At 37.7% G+C, this 18284-nt stretch overlaps 1 protein-coding gene across 1 annotated transcript in view; it reads left to right on the plus strand.

Annotated features, from left to right (window-relative positions):
• The window catches only part of scaf4b (SR-related CTD-associated factor 4b), a 45077-nt gene extending 27446 nt beyond the window's left edge, over window positions 1-17631 (plus strand). Inside the window, exons 17-19 of the mRNA XM_079609924.1 lie at window positions 14610-14739; window positions 15819-15881; window positions 16282-17631. Coding sequence (XP_079466050.1) covers window positions 14610-14739; window positions 15819-15881; window positions 16282-16778 — 690 coding nt within the window. The 3' untranslated portion in view covers window positions 16779-17631. The remainder of the gene's footprint in view (window positions 1-14609; window positions 14740-15818; window positions 15882-16281) is intronic.
• Window positions 17632-18284: the final 653 nt, after the last annotated feature.

The raw sequence follows: 18284 nt of genomic DNA on the forward strand, positions 1-18284 counted from the left end.
GGATAGTTCACACAAAAATGAAAATTCTTGTCAATAATTACTGACCTCCATGTTGCTCCAAACCTGTAAGACTTTCATTCATCTTCGGAAAACAAATAAAGATCTTTTGATCAAATATGAGAGCTTTGTGTCCCCTCCATTGACATGTAAACATTCATCAACTCACACAACGGTTGTAAACAGAAGCTCGAGCATGTTTGCTTGATGTTCGAGAACCAATGAGGGTCATTCTCGCGTTACCGTCACGTTTGAGCTTCTGCAAGAGCCAATGAGCTTCATTCTCGTGTTACGTTTGAGCTACAACGAGCCAATGAGCTTCATTCTCGTGTTACGTTTGAGCTTCAACGAGCCAATGAGCTTCATTCTCGTGTTACGCATCACAATTGAGCTTCAACAAGAGCCAATGAGCTTCATTCTCGTGTTACGCATCACAATTGAGCTTCAACAAGAGCCAATGAGCTTCATTCTCGTGTTACGTTTGAGCTTCAACGAGCCAATGAGCTTCATTCTCGTGTTACGCATCACAATTGAGTTTCAACAAGAGCCAATGAGCTTCATTCTCGTGTTACGTTTGAGCTTCAACGAGCCAATGAGCTTCATTCTCGTGTTACGTTTGAGCTTCAACAAGAGCCAATGAGCTTCATTCTCGTGTTACGTTTGAGCTTCAACGAGCCAATGAGCTTCATTCTCGTGTTACGCATCACAATTGAGCTTCAACAAGAGCCAATGAGCTTTATTCTCGTGTTACGCATCACGTTTGAGCTTCAGCAAGAGCCAATGAGCTTCATTCTCGTGTTACGCATCACATTTGAGCTTCTGTTTGTTTGGTGATCAATGTTTATATATGGATAAAAGCCTAAATTCAATCTGTTCTTCAGATTTTGGACTAAACCGCTCAATTCATATAGATTAGTTTTACGATCTCTTTATGAAACTTTTTGAAGCGTCAAGGTGGTAGTGCATAGACTATCAATGGAGAAAGCACAATGCCTTAACATGTATAACAACATTTAGCCAGTTTGTGTGCGACGCCTGGGGCCGGCCATGTGCGTCAAGGATCGGCCTCTATTCACATTGTAGGACGCACCAACAACAACAACTGTGACGAGATCTGTCGTGTCGACAGCTCAGACCACATAGATCAATGGAGGGACAAAAATCTCACAGATTTCATCAAAAATATCTTCATTTGTGTTCCGAAGATGACCGAACACTTACGAGTTTGGAGCGACATGAGTGAGTAATTAATGACATAATTTAAAATTTTGTGAGAACTATCCCTTTAACTTTTATTATCTGACAAATTCAAAAGAAGCAAGTGTCAGATTAACAGCATGGTATAAGTCTAGACTGTGTTCGGGAATAGGGCTCTAGCAGAACTGCATACTGGGCAATATATTTGTACAGCATACTATTACTTTTTTTTTTGTAGTAGTATGTGTAAAGCACTATGCTTTGATTAAACCTTGCATGTTATATCGTCTTAAAATATCTTGTCACTGGCAGCCCAATAAAATTAGGATTCAAGAAAGAGATTTTTGATCACAGTTGACTTTGCTTCCTGGAGTACAGTTGTCCATGATGCTGCGTGGTTTGGTTGTATAGTGCATGTTGACTTAATTTAGCAGGTATTATCTTCATATTGCAAATTTGCGCAGTATGCATCCTGCAAATATACTCATAATACAATAATTGGGTTCAATAAAGAAGTCATGAGGCCTTCTAATACACTGATTTTACCATAGTAATGCATGCAAAGCAACATTTCTATAAAATGCATCCAATGAAATGTTTAACTCTAAAACTTTTTTATACTCTTGACACATCTAATTTGACAGCAGATTCATTCTGTTCTATATATAAAATATATGTGTATTTACATTTTTTGCTATAAACAGTGGCCCTAAAAAAGATTTGGACACATAAAGAGGATTTTATTGATTTCGGTAGGAATTTTTTATTTATTTTATCATGAGAAAGGCATGCGAGTACAACCCAAAATCCAGACAATTTGGGACATTTTGTAAAATGCCATAAAATCAAGAATTTGATTTGACAAATCTGTGATTTCTTAATTCTTTTTAACCTTTATTAAACTGACAAAAGTACAAAGAAAACATTTTCAAAGTTGATGGTTGCAACACACTCCAGAAGAGTTGGTACAGAGGCTAAATAAAAAACTGAAAAACATATAGAGTATCAAAGTTAAACTCTTGAAAGTCAGGTGAATACGCAGGTGTATTTGGTAATAGGTGAGGATTTCATGATTGAGAGTAAAAGGAGCATCTCAGTCTTTGCAAGAAAAGATCATCACTGTGTGCCAGATATCATGAGAGCATTGTCAAACAATTCAAAAATCACATTTCTCAATGCAAGATTCTTCTCCCATACATGACATAGTGAAAAGATTCAGGGAGTCCAGAGAAATCTCAGTACATGTAGGGCAAGGCTTGAAACCTAGTATGTTGGATGAGCGTGACCTTTGACCCTTCAGAAACCGTCATGTGACTGTGTTGAATACAGCCACATGTGCTCGAGAGTACTTTGGAAAACAGTTTTCACGACTTAAAACAGTCTGCCGCTGCTTCAAGAAATGCAACTCCAATCTCTGTCATGCAAGGAGAAATCTGTACATCTGTTCAATGCGAAGATTTCACAGAGTTCTCCGGCACCGAGCTCGTCTCAGATGATCTAAAACTGGAAAGTGCGGTCAGTTGACTCACATTTTTGCTTGTTTTTGGAGAGAGAGAGAGAGAAAAAACTGACATTGAGTTCTTGCTCCCAAAGAGGAAAAGGACCATCCAGACTTTCATCAGTGACGGGTGCCAAAAGCAAACATCTGTCATGGTGTGCAATGCATCAGTGCAAACGGTACGGGTGACTTGCATATGTGTGAAGGTAACACTGACATGGAGGCATATATTGGGATTGTACAATGGCATCAAGATGACATCTTTCCTGGGAAGCAAGACAATGCCAGGCCTCATTCTGCACATGCTAAAACTGGTTTCTAGACGCTCTGCTACACGTAGAAGGGATGTACTTGCGCTCCAGATCGGTCTCAGGTTTGACATTAACATCCGCCATGTGCGAGTGTATTTCAGCAGTGGTGTGTAACTGTCACTCCTGCTAGCAGCTTTGGCAGGTGGAATTTGATAAATATTAAAAAATTTCACTTTTAAAAAGGCATATGAAATAATAAACTGACATGTAGTGTTGTAAAAAAAAAATTAAATGCCTGTCGATACTGAATTATCATTTATAATAATTTTCCACAGAATAGATACACGATACCAGCTGCGCTTTCTCGCTCTCTCATCTTGACACAAACCTGCCTCCTCTCATTCATTTGTTTTATTTGCTCCGGGTGAATATTGTTGCTGTTGCAGCGTGAATTTCGGCATGGGATTGCACATAATTTTACTCATTCCCGCAGATGTTGCTCGCACACATGAAGCCGCCTTTCAGTAGTAAATTGAGTTCATTTTCGCTGCTTATTGCGCTTAAACAGTCAAATACACACAAAAACATGCCCAGATGCTGGTGAGTATTCACGTAAACACTGTCAGTTATGTTTTTTAGTGAACGTAAACAGTTGAGAAAGAAAACTCGTGTAACTGTATTATGGATCCGTGCATCAGGTCTTAAAAGTGACGGCAGCCTAATATCCCTGCTGCAAAATTATGATATTAAAAATATCTATATAGTTTTCCCCCATGGTATCGATGTCAAAATTGTGGCCAGTGAAAATGCTGAGTGACTAGTAATATGGAAAAGGAAAGGTACCTCTGTCACAATGTTTTTTTGTTGCAGTGTGTTGCAGCCATCAAAATCTAAACTTGCTTATATTTACTAAATGTACTTAAGTTGGTCAGTGAAACCTTTGAAAATCTTTTCTTTGTCCTTTTGTCAGTTAAAGAAAGTTAACAAATCACAGATTCTTGATTTCATTGCATTTTATAAAATGTCCCCAATTGGACTTGGGGTTGTAACTGTTTAATACTAATAAATAAATAAAAATTCACTTAAGACATCTAATCTGACAGCAGATTTATTCTGTTCTGTAATTTTATCTATGCATTTATTTAATCAATGTGTAATTATTTTTTTTATTTATTTTTTTTACAGTGGCCTAAAAACTATTTTGGCATTTCAGTCACACATAAAAATGTCTGAATTTCATTGCATTAGATACAAAATATATGATGCTGCATTAGCTTTTCCCACTTTTCTGAGACACAATTCATAAATTGTATTCAACTTTCAAAGTTTGGCTATATCCTTGCAGAATAACAGCCAGCATGGTTCCTCACAAAGTTTGATAACCAAAGTTTTGTTATGATGGAAATACATTTATACACACAATTTTAGTTTGTGTCCAAATACGTGTGGGGCTTTTCACAGAAATAAGGTGAACAACAGTGTGATTAATAACAAGATTAACATGTTTTAAACATTTGGCAGTCCTAAAAAATCCTTATAAAGTAGCAATAATAGCAGCAATATGAAAAAAGGACGCCCCAAATAGTCAATGAATAGTTAATTATTTAATAAATTGAAAATAATTGTATCTATGATTGCCTATAATACAGTATTAATATTAATTTCAGTGTTTCTTGGGTATTTGACAGCGGCTTCAAATGTGACTCGTACAGTCAGTATTCAGTATCTGAACTATTAATCTATAGCATGTGTCATGGTGTTGATTACCTCAGATGTCACTTGCATCTTTTTTACTCGTCGTCTTACTTTATAGAAACAAGTAAAAATTGTGTTTACAATTACACTCTAATTGGAAATCTGTGGTACAAGTGCATGTTTTTTCCTTGTTTCTGTAAACTGAGGGATGAGTCAAAATGCCATTATTGTAATCGGCATTATCACAGTTTAAAAGAACAAATACATCTATATTTTTTTGTATTATTGAGGACACTTAAACGCCGAAGGCCACCGTTAAATATTTGGATCCAAAACTTTTACTACCATTTTAAATGTAAATATCTTTTCTCTGCTCTGGAAGAAACGGCATTGACAGTCATTCACTTTATTACATATGTTATGGCTTGTTAGTTCTTCATAGTTGCTCCTAAACGACTGATCAAAACTCCCCTTCATCTGCCCTGATGTCTTCACATGTTGAAGGGCTGTTTTCTAGTTTGATGTTACGCTATTGAGGACAGAGCTCAATGTTAGCATATGGTCAGTCACCCATTTGATCTCTAAACTGTAAAAATCCGGTTGTTTTTACAAAAACAAAAACTTGGCAGCTGTCCTTAGTGAAAAAGAAATCTACCAAAATGTTTTTGAAATACACGTATTTTATGCTAAGTACACTACAAATACATTTATGTACTTAATTTAAATACCCTGCAATTGCACTTTTGGTATAGCCGTACTAAATTGATATACTCAGTCTTCTAAATTGGAACAATAATTTTATACTTGATGCACTTATCCAGAAATAGTGCTAAAGATATACTTAGTCCCCCTGTAGTCAATAATTGTATCCCTCAAAACTCATCTTTGATCACCAGAATGACTTTTTCCTTGAAAAAAAAAACTTCAGGCCTTAACATTGAATGTAACTCTACACCCTTGCCTCATTTAATATATGCGGTTCTATGAATATGCAAATTAGCCCCTCCTCCACTCACTCATACCAGGTCAAAAATCTACTCAATGACAATCACATGTTGCTGATTGGCCACCGAACCCCTCTAGAGGGACCGAGGGCCACAGTTGCACAACATCCTGTGGGAGACACTGATCCTATAAAAATACAGTAAAATTATAAACATATTTACAGAACAACCTGTGAACAAGAATTACAATTTAAACTGATAATGTCATAATAATGCAGATGGTAAAATAATCAGTTCATCAAATATCTTATCCACAAGCTGATGCATATACAGGTAATCGCCATGAGTTTGAATACAAAGTTAATTAATATATTTATATAAATCAATAATCCAATAAATATTCATTAAACAACAAATGTAGTATCATAAAACCCAAATGTACATAACTGATAAAAAAAACATTAAACAATTATTTAAACAAAATACCTTCAAATGTGGAGTTCACACTGAGTCCGAAATTTGCGTCCGAAATTTTCGCACTCAGGGCGTTTTCACACCAAGGTCCGAACCAAAGTTCATGTTTTGATACATTTTATACATTCGGTAAGTTTTGGTTTGGTTTCACATTGCAATTATGCGAGTGCACTAAAGAACTTTACATGACATGCGTGCGCCCTGTCGTCATCCTTTATGTGGCCCGCAACTTGATATTGATTGGTTTGTAAATGGACGTGCGTCTGACGTCGGCGGGTAACTTTGACGAATGAAAAAAAAAAAACTGAAAAAAAAACTTTGACAAGAATGAATGATTAGACGCATATCGTTGCGACGTTGTTATTATTTCGGCATTACTACCTGCAGCACCAACTATACTCGAGGCTAGTTCAAATTCGCCAAATGAACGTCCTCGTCGTGCAAACATTTTATCGTCGCCGGCAGGAGAGGAGGAGAAGACTACAAGCAATCCTGCGGGAACCACCAGAACTTCCTGTAAAAGTTCGAACCATACAGAAAATGCTTTCACACTAGAAACGAACCAAACCTTTGTTCAGTTTGATCCAGACCGAGACTACCTCTTTTCGTCAGACCAAATTTCCGACCGTGGTCCGGGGAGGTTTCACACTTGATTCGGATCAAACTGAAAAGTCCGGAAATCCGGACCAAACAAGGTAGGTGTGAAAGTCCCTTAGAACAATAAATACGACCTCGCGTTATGTCAATCACACTGGCTCCGAAACTTGGCTCGGATCAAGTTAAATTTTCTGCTTTTTCACATCCGTAGCAAGCATTTTAAATAGTGTTTCAAAATTCAAACACATGCGAAAATTTCGGACTGTTTCGGACCTTTACGCAGGGAATTCTGGGAATGTCGGTTTACAGTTTTTCACTGTAAATTACAGACCTTATGCGCCAAAGAAACAACCACATAGCCATCTTTAGATCGTTTTGTTTGAACTTACAATTTTGCGGCAGCTCTGTATATTTCTATGGCATCTCTGTCGGAGAGTAATTAGCTGGTGAAGTGGATTTACTTATTGTAAATCTGGGAAACCGGGGGCTTTTCTTTTAGCAGTTTAATCAAGCAAAACCTTTTTTTTTTACTTTGCACTCTGCACATTGATATCTTGCTTAACTCAGTGCTGAATCCAGTGTTTGTGAGTCTTAACTCAGGCCTTTCTTTAAACTCACCTACAGTAAATCAGGTTCACAAACTTTTTTCAAGACATTTCAGTGTTCACACCACTGTGACTTAAAGTGTGCCTATTATGCGATTTTAATTTTAGAGGTCTCATGCAAAAGGTTCACATGCATCAAAGGTCAAAAAACACTTTATTTTCCTCATAATATACATTGCATGTCACCTCATTTCTCAAAGAGTTTGAAACCAGTTCATTCGAAGATTCAGCCTCTAAGCCCCTCCTCTCCGAGAGACTACTCTGCTTTGATTGGTCAGACGGCCCAGTCTGTTGTGATTGGTCGACTGCTTACAGCGCGTGTTGAAAATGTAACAACCATTACCATCAGCTCCGGATGTTCCTCAGCACTTGATATACAGTGATACGAGCAGTAAAGATGGCGGCAGTTTTATCATATCAATTCCAGCGCGAGTCTCGTCCTTTGGAAGTGCAGCAAAGTGGATTTGCTTTTTCAACTTTTTCAATCTTCTCAACTTGACAACACAAGCCAAACTCTTCCAGTCTCAGCTACAACTACAGTGTTTGAGGGTCAAAGTAGATGCTGTTCGTTGACAGCCAATGAAGACCATATGGACATTATACAAATTTGCTACATAGTGTATGTAACAGGAAGTGAAACTGACTCGCTTCAGCAGTTCAGAGTCTATTTTTTAATTTAGGGGAGAATAACTTTATTTGTGGTGCTCTTCGATCTTTCATACTTTGCAGACTATTACATTCACAAACAGCTATATAACACACATGGCGTGAAATGTGATGTTTGAAAAAGCTTAGACACTTTAAAAGAGTGTTGTAGATTAATATCTTAATTTATATAACTACTTTTATAACATTTTCGCAGTTCCAGCATCATACATTTGTGACTAATATTCTTAATTTTCTGGTCATAATTTCATTGCTTTTTTCGCTTTGCACATCGACTATAGATGTGTACCTTTCTTTCTTTTTTAGAACATATTGCAAAATTCTTTGAATAAATGCATAACTCCAGCTTATTAAATTATTTATTTGTTATTTAAAACCAATATAATTTTTTATATAAAACGAGGTATGCAGGTATGTATAAAATACATTGAAAACGCTCTAAAATAAATGACCGTCCCACCATTTGTCTTTTAAAGGCATTTGTCCTATTCACCAATATCTTAGCAATGGCTAAATAAAACAAATTTAATTTCACTCAAAAGCAGCTTGGACATACATTTCCCAAATTCTGAATAGTTCATGAACACAAACTCAAATGGCTGTTTCACATTGCTTCTATTGTACTGTCCAATCTGGGCAAGCTTTTTTTAAATACTGTGGATGTAAACGCAGCCTGATGGTTCAGGATCCAGTCTACTAACTCAAAGGTTGAAGGTTCAGTCTCAAGAGAAGGTCTGATCCAGGACCTGGAGAGTTACTGAGATCTCAAGCCAGCATCAGGAACAGTCTGTGCGGTACTGTAAGTGCTGTGGGTGACGATTCCCCTGAGAAACACTGACAGGGTCTTGTGCATCAACTACTATAACCTGTATTAGCCTTAAAGCCCTTTAATACTATGCAGGGGTTTTTTTTTTTTTTTTTTTTTTTTACTATAGTAGTATGTATAAACCATTTGTCCTGATTGATAAGTGAGCAGGGACATGGAAGCCAAACACACAATGTTCCCCTGGAGCAGCAGTCGACTTCCTTTCAAACAATGCAATCAAGAAGTATTTGGACACTTAAAGGTGCAATGAGCGATTTCTGAGAAACACTGTTGATATTTGAAATCAACCCAAACAAACACACCCCTCCCCTCATTGCTCCGCCCCCAAAATGCTCAAGGATACAATGCAAGAGTGGATGGGCCTATCATAGCTGAAGCAAAACAAAATAATGTTTTGTGAAAAATAAAGCGAAGATGTTGTTAGTTGCCAAAAGCCCCAGACAAACAATAACTCTCCTGTACTAGAACTAACAACATCAGCGTATCTTGGTTCTTTGAAACAGTAAAACTAATGTTACAGAAACAACTTTCAACCTCGCCGTTCATTTTCAGGCCTTCCTGCTTCTGTCTCTCCAGCGCTGAAAAGCTTTTCTAATATTAACGCGTGTCCTAAAGCTCTGGCCTGATCATAACTCTTCTTTTTCCAGTGATATCCCTCTGACCTTTTCTCTTTTGTAATGTTTCTCAGCCATCTCTCTTCTTACAGTCTTTCTTTAAATATCTCCCTCTTGCTCACTCACCTCCCCCAATCATGGGTGGACACGCCCCCCTACTACTGATTGGCTAACTTTCTCTCCTCCCCCAATTATGAGTGGACACACCCCCTTCTACTGATTGGCTCACTCTCTCCTCCCCATCATGAGTGGACACGCCCCCTACTGCTGATTGGCTCACTCTCTCCTCCCCCATCATGAGTGGACACGCCCCCTACTGCTGATTGGCTCACTCTCTCCTCCCCCATCATGAGTGGACACGCCCCCTACTGCTGATTGGCTGCAAGTGCGTTGTGCTGCTCGGTTTGATCCACTTTCCAACAGCGTTTCTCAGAAATCACTTACTGCACCTTTAAGCCACACAAATGTCTGAACCTCATTGTGTTCCTGCTGGAGTACACTACACAACTTTTCAAATTTGAATACTAGACATCATACGCTTCACCACTTAATGGTTACAGATTGAAAATAGATTAAATGACTACCAGACTTTTTAAGTCGTTCCAAACACAACAAGCTCATGCAGAAACATGCACCTCATATCTAGGAGATGCATGACAAATGAAAACAATGTGTCCATCATACATACATGATTTTCATTCTGATGGCCCAATATCTGCAGACTGGCTCTGACTTTTCACGACTAGCGTCTACTCGTCCAGACTGTAAATAGTGGCAAAAATCTGTACAATGTGTATTCCATTCCATATCTTTTTATATCTTAAAGATCTATAGCCCCAAAATAATTTTGTTTTGTTTTAAATTCTAAAACTATTACTGGTCAAAATGAGGGAAAAGGTATTGTGCTTGGTATTTTAGCATTTTACCTAATGCAAAGGTTTTCAGACAATTTAAATGCCTAAATATTTTGGTTACAATGTATAGCTTTATAGTTTTTTGTTTGTTTTTGTAAATTTTGGTAACACTTGACAGTTAAGCTCAACTCATTAGTTATTGCATTGCATTAGGTATTATGATGCAGTATTGGACATAATTTATCAATCATTGCATTTGCATTTCTACACATATAATATATCCTTTACAATTTTTTATTACAATCCTTTACAATTTGCATTAGCTGATCTATTATGAACGAACATTAATTAACAATGAACAGTAGTATTTTTTTTAAATATAACTAGATTAATAAATGTTCCTGAGACTTAATGAATTAACATTAACAAATGTAATCTTGTTGAAAAAAATAAGTGTTACCATATTTTTAAGTGACATTTCAAATACACGTATGTGAAAAATAATATATTTTACAGTTTATTTGTAATCTTATTGTTTAAACTGCATGGAACATAAGTCTAAAACATACAAAAAACTAAACATAATGATTTTAATCCCCAAAAGAAAAATCTGACTAAATATTGTAGTATCTGCGTCACAGGTGAGCATATAGATGGCATTTCACTGGACACATTCGTGCATTTGCAGGTTCATCTATCTTTATAGGATTTAACATCTTTCTTAACACTTACATGTCAGAGTCAGCACTTCTGTCTCAGTGTTGAGCATGTCTCGCTCCAGAAATGAGACCACTGTTGCATGAATCTCGTGTTACGGTTCAATGCACCAAACTCTAAACTATGTGCATTGGTGAGGTTTCTTTTTTTTTTTTTTACCAGTCCAAGCAGCCACGTTATACAGTGTATTATTCTTTAGTTTGGGAACCGTGCCACTAGATGTCATCAGTCTGCCGTCATTCTGCATACTCATTATAAGTGTTTGTGTTGGAGGTGTTAGTCAGGATTGTGCTCATGGAGAGTCTCTCGGGTCAGCGGATATACGGGACTTAGTTCGTGTGTGTGTGTGTGTGTGTGTGTGTGTGTGTGTGTGTGTGTGTGTGTGTGTGTGTGTGTGTGTGTGTGTGTGTGTGTGTGTGTGTGTGTGTGTGTGTGTGTGTGTGTGTGTGTGTGTGTGTGTGTGTGTGTGTGTGTGTGTGTGTGTGTGTGTGTGTGTGTGTGTGTGTGTGTGTGTGTGTGTGTGTGTGTGTGTGTGTGTGTGTGTGTGTGTGTGTGTGTGTGTGTGTGTGTGTGTGTGTGTGTGTGTGTGTGTCTGGGACCAAACTTCAATGCAATATTGAAATATAAAGTGCTGAAAAGTGAATACATCAGTATGACTGGAGCGAAACCTAAAAAGTTCTCTATAAACGTGAAACAAACAAAAATATTTACAGAGATATTGGACTTTTCATGCCATTGGATCGTCGAATCTTGAGTTCACAGGCCGTTGCAGAACAATTTCTGAGGAAAAATTGTTGCTAGATTTGTCAAACTTTGTGAAGTTCAAGGAATGGTTGTCTGTCTCGGTGCTTATTGCATCTGACTGGAGGGAAACAGTGTTTGCTCACTTCTAAATCTGTTCTGTCTGCACAGTATAGGGAAGAATTGCAACTCTCAATTGTTGTATTAATGAGAAAAACAATACTAGGCATGACAAGGTATTAGTTAAAAGATGACAAAATAAACACCCTGGTGTCTCCTACAATCACTGTCTCATTCACGGATCTTGTTTAAAGCTAACAAGAAACCGCAGCTCGAATCTCATTGGCTGGTTTATGCCAGGGCTTTTCACACTTGAAGTATAGTTAACCCTGGGTCATTCTTCTCGTGCTATTACTCCACACTCACCCTGGTCTAGCATTACGCATCCTCGTATTATACATTGCAGACTGTAATATCAAGTTTTTCCTAAATGGACATTTTGGACTCTAAAGGTAAGAATGAATCTTCATGCAGTTCAGAGGTTTTCTGTAACTACTTTACATTCCCCCCCTCAAACACAGAAACCACAGTTTATACAATGCACTGTGTTTCTGTGTCCAAAACATGTGAATATGAGGACACGCATGTGAATATGAGGCATGCGATTGCTTGTCGGTTGCTAAGCATCTAGTCATAACATTTTAACACTGCGTTGTTTCACACTGTACAAGTTTGGCACCGTAATGCAGTTATCAGCGCAAAAGTGGTGCTATTTACAAGTGTGAAACTTTCCTTTAACCGGGGTTAAAAGTGAGGGTCAGAATGACGATAACCTGGGGTTAAGCACAATATGAAAAGCCCTTTGGTGTTTAGTATTTGAACAGATCACATGAGAACAAAATCATGTTTGATACAATGGAAAATCCAGTGATTTAGTTCTCCAGCAAAGAGCCCAAAGTGAGTTTCATCCAATCTTTTTAGTTTGAGACACAACAAGTTTACTAGACATTCATGCACAGAACTGTATATTACATTTTATCTTAGTCTGTGATGTTATAACTGTATTTGGAAGGACAAAAAATATATTGCACACATTCAGATAATTTCTTCAATGTTTTTGTTCAGTTGATACTTTTTTATTTTAAAACTTTATATTTCATAATAATAGTTGTGTTTCTACTGGCAGTGTATTATTGTGATATTTCTGATACCCAACAACAACAAGAAATCTGCACATAAAAAAACAAACAGTCAAGTTCTTTGAAGAATGAACGACTTTTAAAAATCATAAACTTTGACTTTTGTAAATGGTCACAGAGAAAAACTGGGCGTCATACACTAAATGACAGAATCACACAAACAAGTTGTTCCTGAAACTCGAGCAGAAACTCCTCATTGCCAGGAGGTGCATAACAAACGGAAACTGTGTTGTAAAATAGCTCAAAATATCAAACATATTTGATCTCTTCTGAATACATAAAGTCTGAAGCTGAACAACTGAGTCTGTGTGCATCATACACTACGTGATTTTTATTTTTTTTGTGAAATCGGTCAAGATAAATCTGCAGACAGACTGTAAATCTGGGCAAAAATCAAGTAGTGGATTCCTGAAGAGTTGGATGGCCCAGAAAAGGTGCAAAGTGGACCAGACCTTATGCTGATAGTCAAAAGATTGGCTTTGTGAGACTGTTTTTGAGTAAATCCACTCGGCTATTTCTAAACTTTCCTGCTGTCGGGTGACTTTGGTTAAAATAAGTCAACTTGTGAAGAGGATGTCAACATCTCCACAGGATTTTATATCTTTTCATGTTGGTGCTGACATTCAGACTGATATGATGCCAGGGTCAGGCGATGGATTATTTTTCACTTACATTTCAAAAAATGTAATTGAAGAAGAAACCTCTTTATTGTTTTGAATGGGAGCTGAATGTTGTACAGTACGTAAGATCTTTAGATTTGAATGTGTGACTTCAGATAGCAGGAAATCAATTTTAAAGTCTACCTGTCAATCATTTTATCCCTTAAAACTCATCTTTAATCACCAAAAATAACATATTTAAAAGTTTTTTCTTTGAAAAAAAAAAAATTCTCCATGCCTTAAAATAGCTTGCATGTAACTCTACACCCTGGCCTCATTTAGTATACACGGTTCTATGAATATGCAAATGAGCCCCGCCTCCACTCACTCATAAATCCACTTGTTGACGATCACACATGGATCTGATTGGTTACAAGGTAGTTTGTGACGTCAGAAACACCAGCGATTTAAAACAGTCGTTTTGAGTTAAGGAGAAAATACTCAGCAATTGTTTTGACTTATGAATTTACACATGGTTGTCTTAAAGAATATTAAAAACACAGCATAGACATATATAAACAACATTAAAAGCTGGATTTTCACCACAAGGGGACTTTAAATTTGTCGTTCAAATGAAAAATCACCCTTCAATTCATAGTTTTACCCTGCGATTGATACCATCCACCTATGACATTATTGTTTACTATTTCTTCCGGTATTGATCCTTACTTTTGATTTCAAAACTTTCAGATGTATTTTTAAAGGTTTGTATATATGTGTTTTGTTTGCAATAAAGAACACACAGAACACTCTTTGCCTACTCATGTCATGTGTTGGGGGTATCATGTTAGGTATCAAGTAATGCGAGTTACATAATCGGATTACTCTTTTCAAAGTAAAGTAACACATTACTTTTAAATTTACAACAAAATCTGGGACAGGACCTCGTGTTGAACTTTCTGTACAGGCGTGAATACACTTTTTTGAGGGAGTACCAGAATATTGTAATACATTACTTTAAAAAAAAAGTAACTTTCCCCAACACTGCTCATGTCATTATAACCATTTCTGTAGGATTTCTCAATCATTGATGTTGGAAATGTCCTTCCTCACCCGTTTCCTCTCTGTATTACAGAGTCCTTTGGCTAAGCCTGTCGTCCCAGGACCCCTTCCTAACATGAGTTTACCACCTCCGGCCATGATCACAGGAGCCTCCCCTCCACCTTTCTCTCCTATTGGATTCAACCCGCCACAGATGCCTACAGGTACCAAACACAAACAAGACAGATAGATAGATGGATAGATGGATAGGTAGGTAGATGGATAGATGGATAGATGGATAGATAGATAGATAGATGGATGGATGGATGGATGGATGGATGGATGGATGGATGGATGGATGGATGGATGGATGGATGGATGGATGGATGGATGGATGGATGGATAGATAGATGGATAGATAGATAGATAGATAGATAGATAGATGGATGGATGGATGGATGGATGGATGGATGGATGGATGGATGGATGGATGGATGGATGGATGGATGGATGGATGGATGGATGGATGGATGGATGGATGGATGGATGGATGGATGGATGGATGGATGGATGGATGGATGGATGGATGGATGGATGGATGGATGGATGGATGGATGGATAGATAGACAGATAGATAGATAGATAGATAGATAGATAGATAGATAGACAGACAGACAGACAGACAGACAGACAGACAGACAGACAGACAGACAGACAGATAGATAGATAGATAGATAGACAGATAGACGGATGGATGGATAGATGGATATATAGATAGATAGATAGATAGATAGACAGACAGACAGACAGACAGACAGACAGACAGACAGACAGACAGACAGACAGACAGACAGACAGACAGACAGACAGACAGACAGACAGATAGATAGACAGACAGACAGACAGACAGACAGACAGACAGACAGACAGACAAATAGATAGATAGATAGATGGATATATAGATAGATAGATAGATAGATAGATAGATAGATAGATAGACAGACAGACAGACAGACAGACAGACAGACAGACAGACAGACAGACAGACAGACAGACAGACAGACAGATAGATAGACAGACAGACAGACAGACAGACAGACAGACAGACAGACAGACAGACAAATAGATAGATAGATAGATAGATAGATAGATAGATAGATAGATAGATAGATAGATAGATAGATAGATAGAGAGATAGAAAGATGGAAAGATGGAAAGATAGATAGATAGATGGAAAGATGGAAAGATAGATAGATAAAGCATGAAATAATAACACATTCACCTTATGAATTGTTTCATACAGGATTCCCTCCTGTCATCCCAGTGGCCGCTATGAACCCCGCAGGTCCTCCTCCATCCATCACAGGTACAGCTGATCAAGTGTCACTTAATGTACAGTTAATGAAAACAAAATTTCCCATATATACTTTAATCATATTTTAAATTATTCATTATTGAAATTGTCTTGTAAATGATTCATCAGTGCATACTTACTCCAAAGAAACTATTATGGTTTTTAAAACGTTTCAAAATGTAACTCTGAATCATTTATCTTCCTAAGCTAATGTTGTAAAACTATATTCTGATTTGAAACCATCCAGTCAATTACAGATGAGCAAAATTAAGCGATGCTTTATAAAATTAGATGATGAATATCCTGTAATTTCTCGCATAACTTGACTGGCAAGATTTATAAATGTGTACATGTTGTTCGAGATCATTAATATCCTAAAGCCAGTGTCGTTTTTTTTCTTTTGTAATATCAGAAAGCCCAACCAAAGAACCTTCAGAAGACACTCTCGAGGGTCCCAGGAGTCACACGGACCCGGCAGGAGCTCAAGCGCTCAGCCCGCCACCTCTCACGGGGATCCGGGGGCCCAGACCGGGACCCCTACCACCGGGACCCCTACCGCCACACCCCCCTGTGGGGCTCCGCCCACCATTCATGCCCCATTTCCCCAACAACGGGCCTCATCCCATACATCCCCCTCAAATGATGCCCCCTAGGGGACCCAACCCAATGTTTGGCGAACCCCCTGTGGGCCGTTTCCGGATGCCCATGATGGGCCCTCCAAGACACGATTTCCCCCCAAGACATGATTTCCCCCCTCACAGGCCCCCCATGGGTCCTAGGGGAGAGGAACCGCACTGGCGGGATCAAGCTCCCGAAAGGGGCCCGGACAGATTTGGAAACGAGCCACCGTTTCATCGGGGTGGGTGGGGCAGGGGCGGCCCTCGGGGGAGAAGTCGCTTTGGGAACTGAGTTTTTTAAGGGGCCAATGGCTTCAGCTCCGAATGGACTTCGGAAAACGGGACTCTGCGTCCCGTGGACTGGAACGGGGATACGGAGAACACATGGACTTAACAGACACCGTTTCTAAAGCTCACGTCTCCGAATACCAGTGATGATGGTGCTCACCTTTTCTACATGTCGTAATATTCGTTTGAATGGGCGAGACAGAACGAGAAATCCCATTTTATGAAATTCCCGTTTGCACTTTTTGTCGCTCCATGTTAAAATCGAAGAGGTCTGCAACATTTCAGACGTCACACTCACTACCATAGACTAACATTAGAGGTCTAGTGTAAAGTGTCTCATGTAAATAGTCCAGTTTTGCACACTTCACGATCGTTGTATATGAAGAAACCATCTCTGGAAAATGTTTAGCCCAGCTTCCGTTGTGTATATTTGGAGGAGATATTTAGTTAAAAGCTTCTGTAGCCTTTCAGCGAGGAAGAATAGTGTAAGTACTGTGGTGTGTGATCATTCGAGATGTAGGTTACGCTCTTGTCAGCGGTGGAGCATCATCTTTGGCGGTTTAATTTTACGAAGCTATTTTTTTACCAATCGTTCTTGGTTTCTTTTCCTGTCTTAATGGTTTATATTAACATGCTAAAAGGAACACGAGTAAAAGTTGTGATTATGTAAACTGACTTTGTTTGTTTGTTTATTTGTTTTTTATTTGGGCAAAGACTTTACGTGCAGTTTTGCAGTGATCTCAGTAGAGGGCGCCAATTGTCAAGACTCAGACCTGACCCCTGTCAGTCTGGTAAAGTGTTAAAATGTATTTCCCAACACACCTGTCAGTGAACATTAAATATTAAATACATTTCAGTTATTAATTTGCATGGTGATTAAATTGAAACATTCATCAGGTAATTGTGAAACGAAAAAGTTTACAGTTGAATCATTTCAGAAGATTTCAGCACATATATTTAATATTTCTCAATTTTATATAGATATGGTTAATATTATGTTATGACTAAATATTTCATTTTAGTGCTAATAAAGATTTTAGCTCTTGTAAATGGCAATAAAAAACGTATTATTATAATAATAATCATATATTATTAATAATATATTGTGTGGTTTTGTATATAATATATATAATGAAGTATATATTATTGATAATAATATTATTATTATCATATACTATTACTATTTGGTTGTTTTATGATTATTATGTTTGTAAGTGTATAGAATACAAAACCCATAATTAATTAAATAATAATAAAAAAATTACATCCATTGAGTAGCCTAAAAATGAGTGGTAACACTTTATTTTACAGTGTCATTGTTACATAATGTTAAAATCGCAAAATGCTAAATTACATGATGTAACTAATCCTAACTAAATCTCAATCCAAACCCTAAGTTTACATAGTTTACATAGTTAATTATTATTACTCAGTACATGTATAATTACAGTGTAACTAAGACACCTTAAAATAAATTGTAACCGAACTATTATTTGTACTAGTATTAATT

The sequence above is a fragment of the Phoxinus phoxinus genome, assembly GCF_949152265.1.
Source record: "Phoxinus phoxinus genome assembly, chromosome: 4".
In the NCBI taxonomy this organism is placed as follows: domain Eukaryota; kingdom Metazoa; phylum Chordata; class Actinopteri; order Cypriniformes; family Leuciscidae; genus Phoxinus; species Phoxinus phoxinus.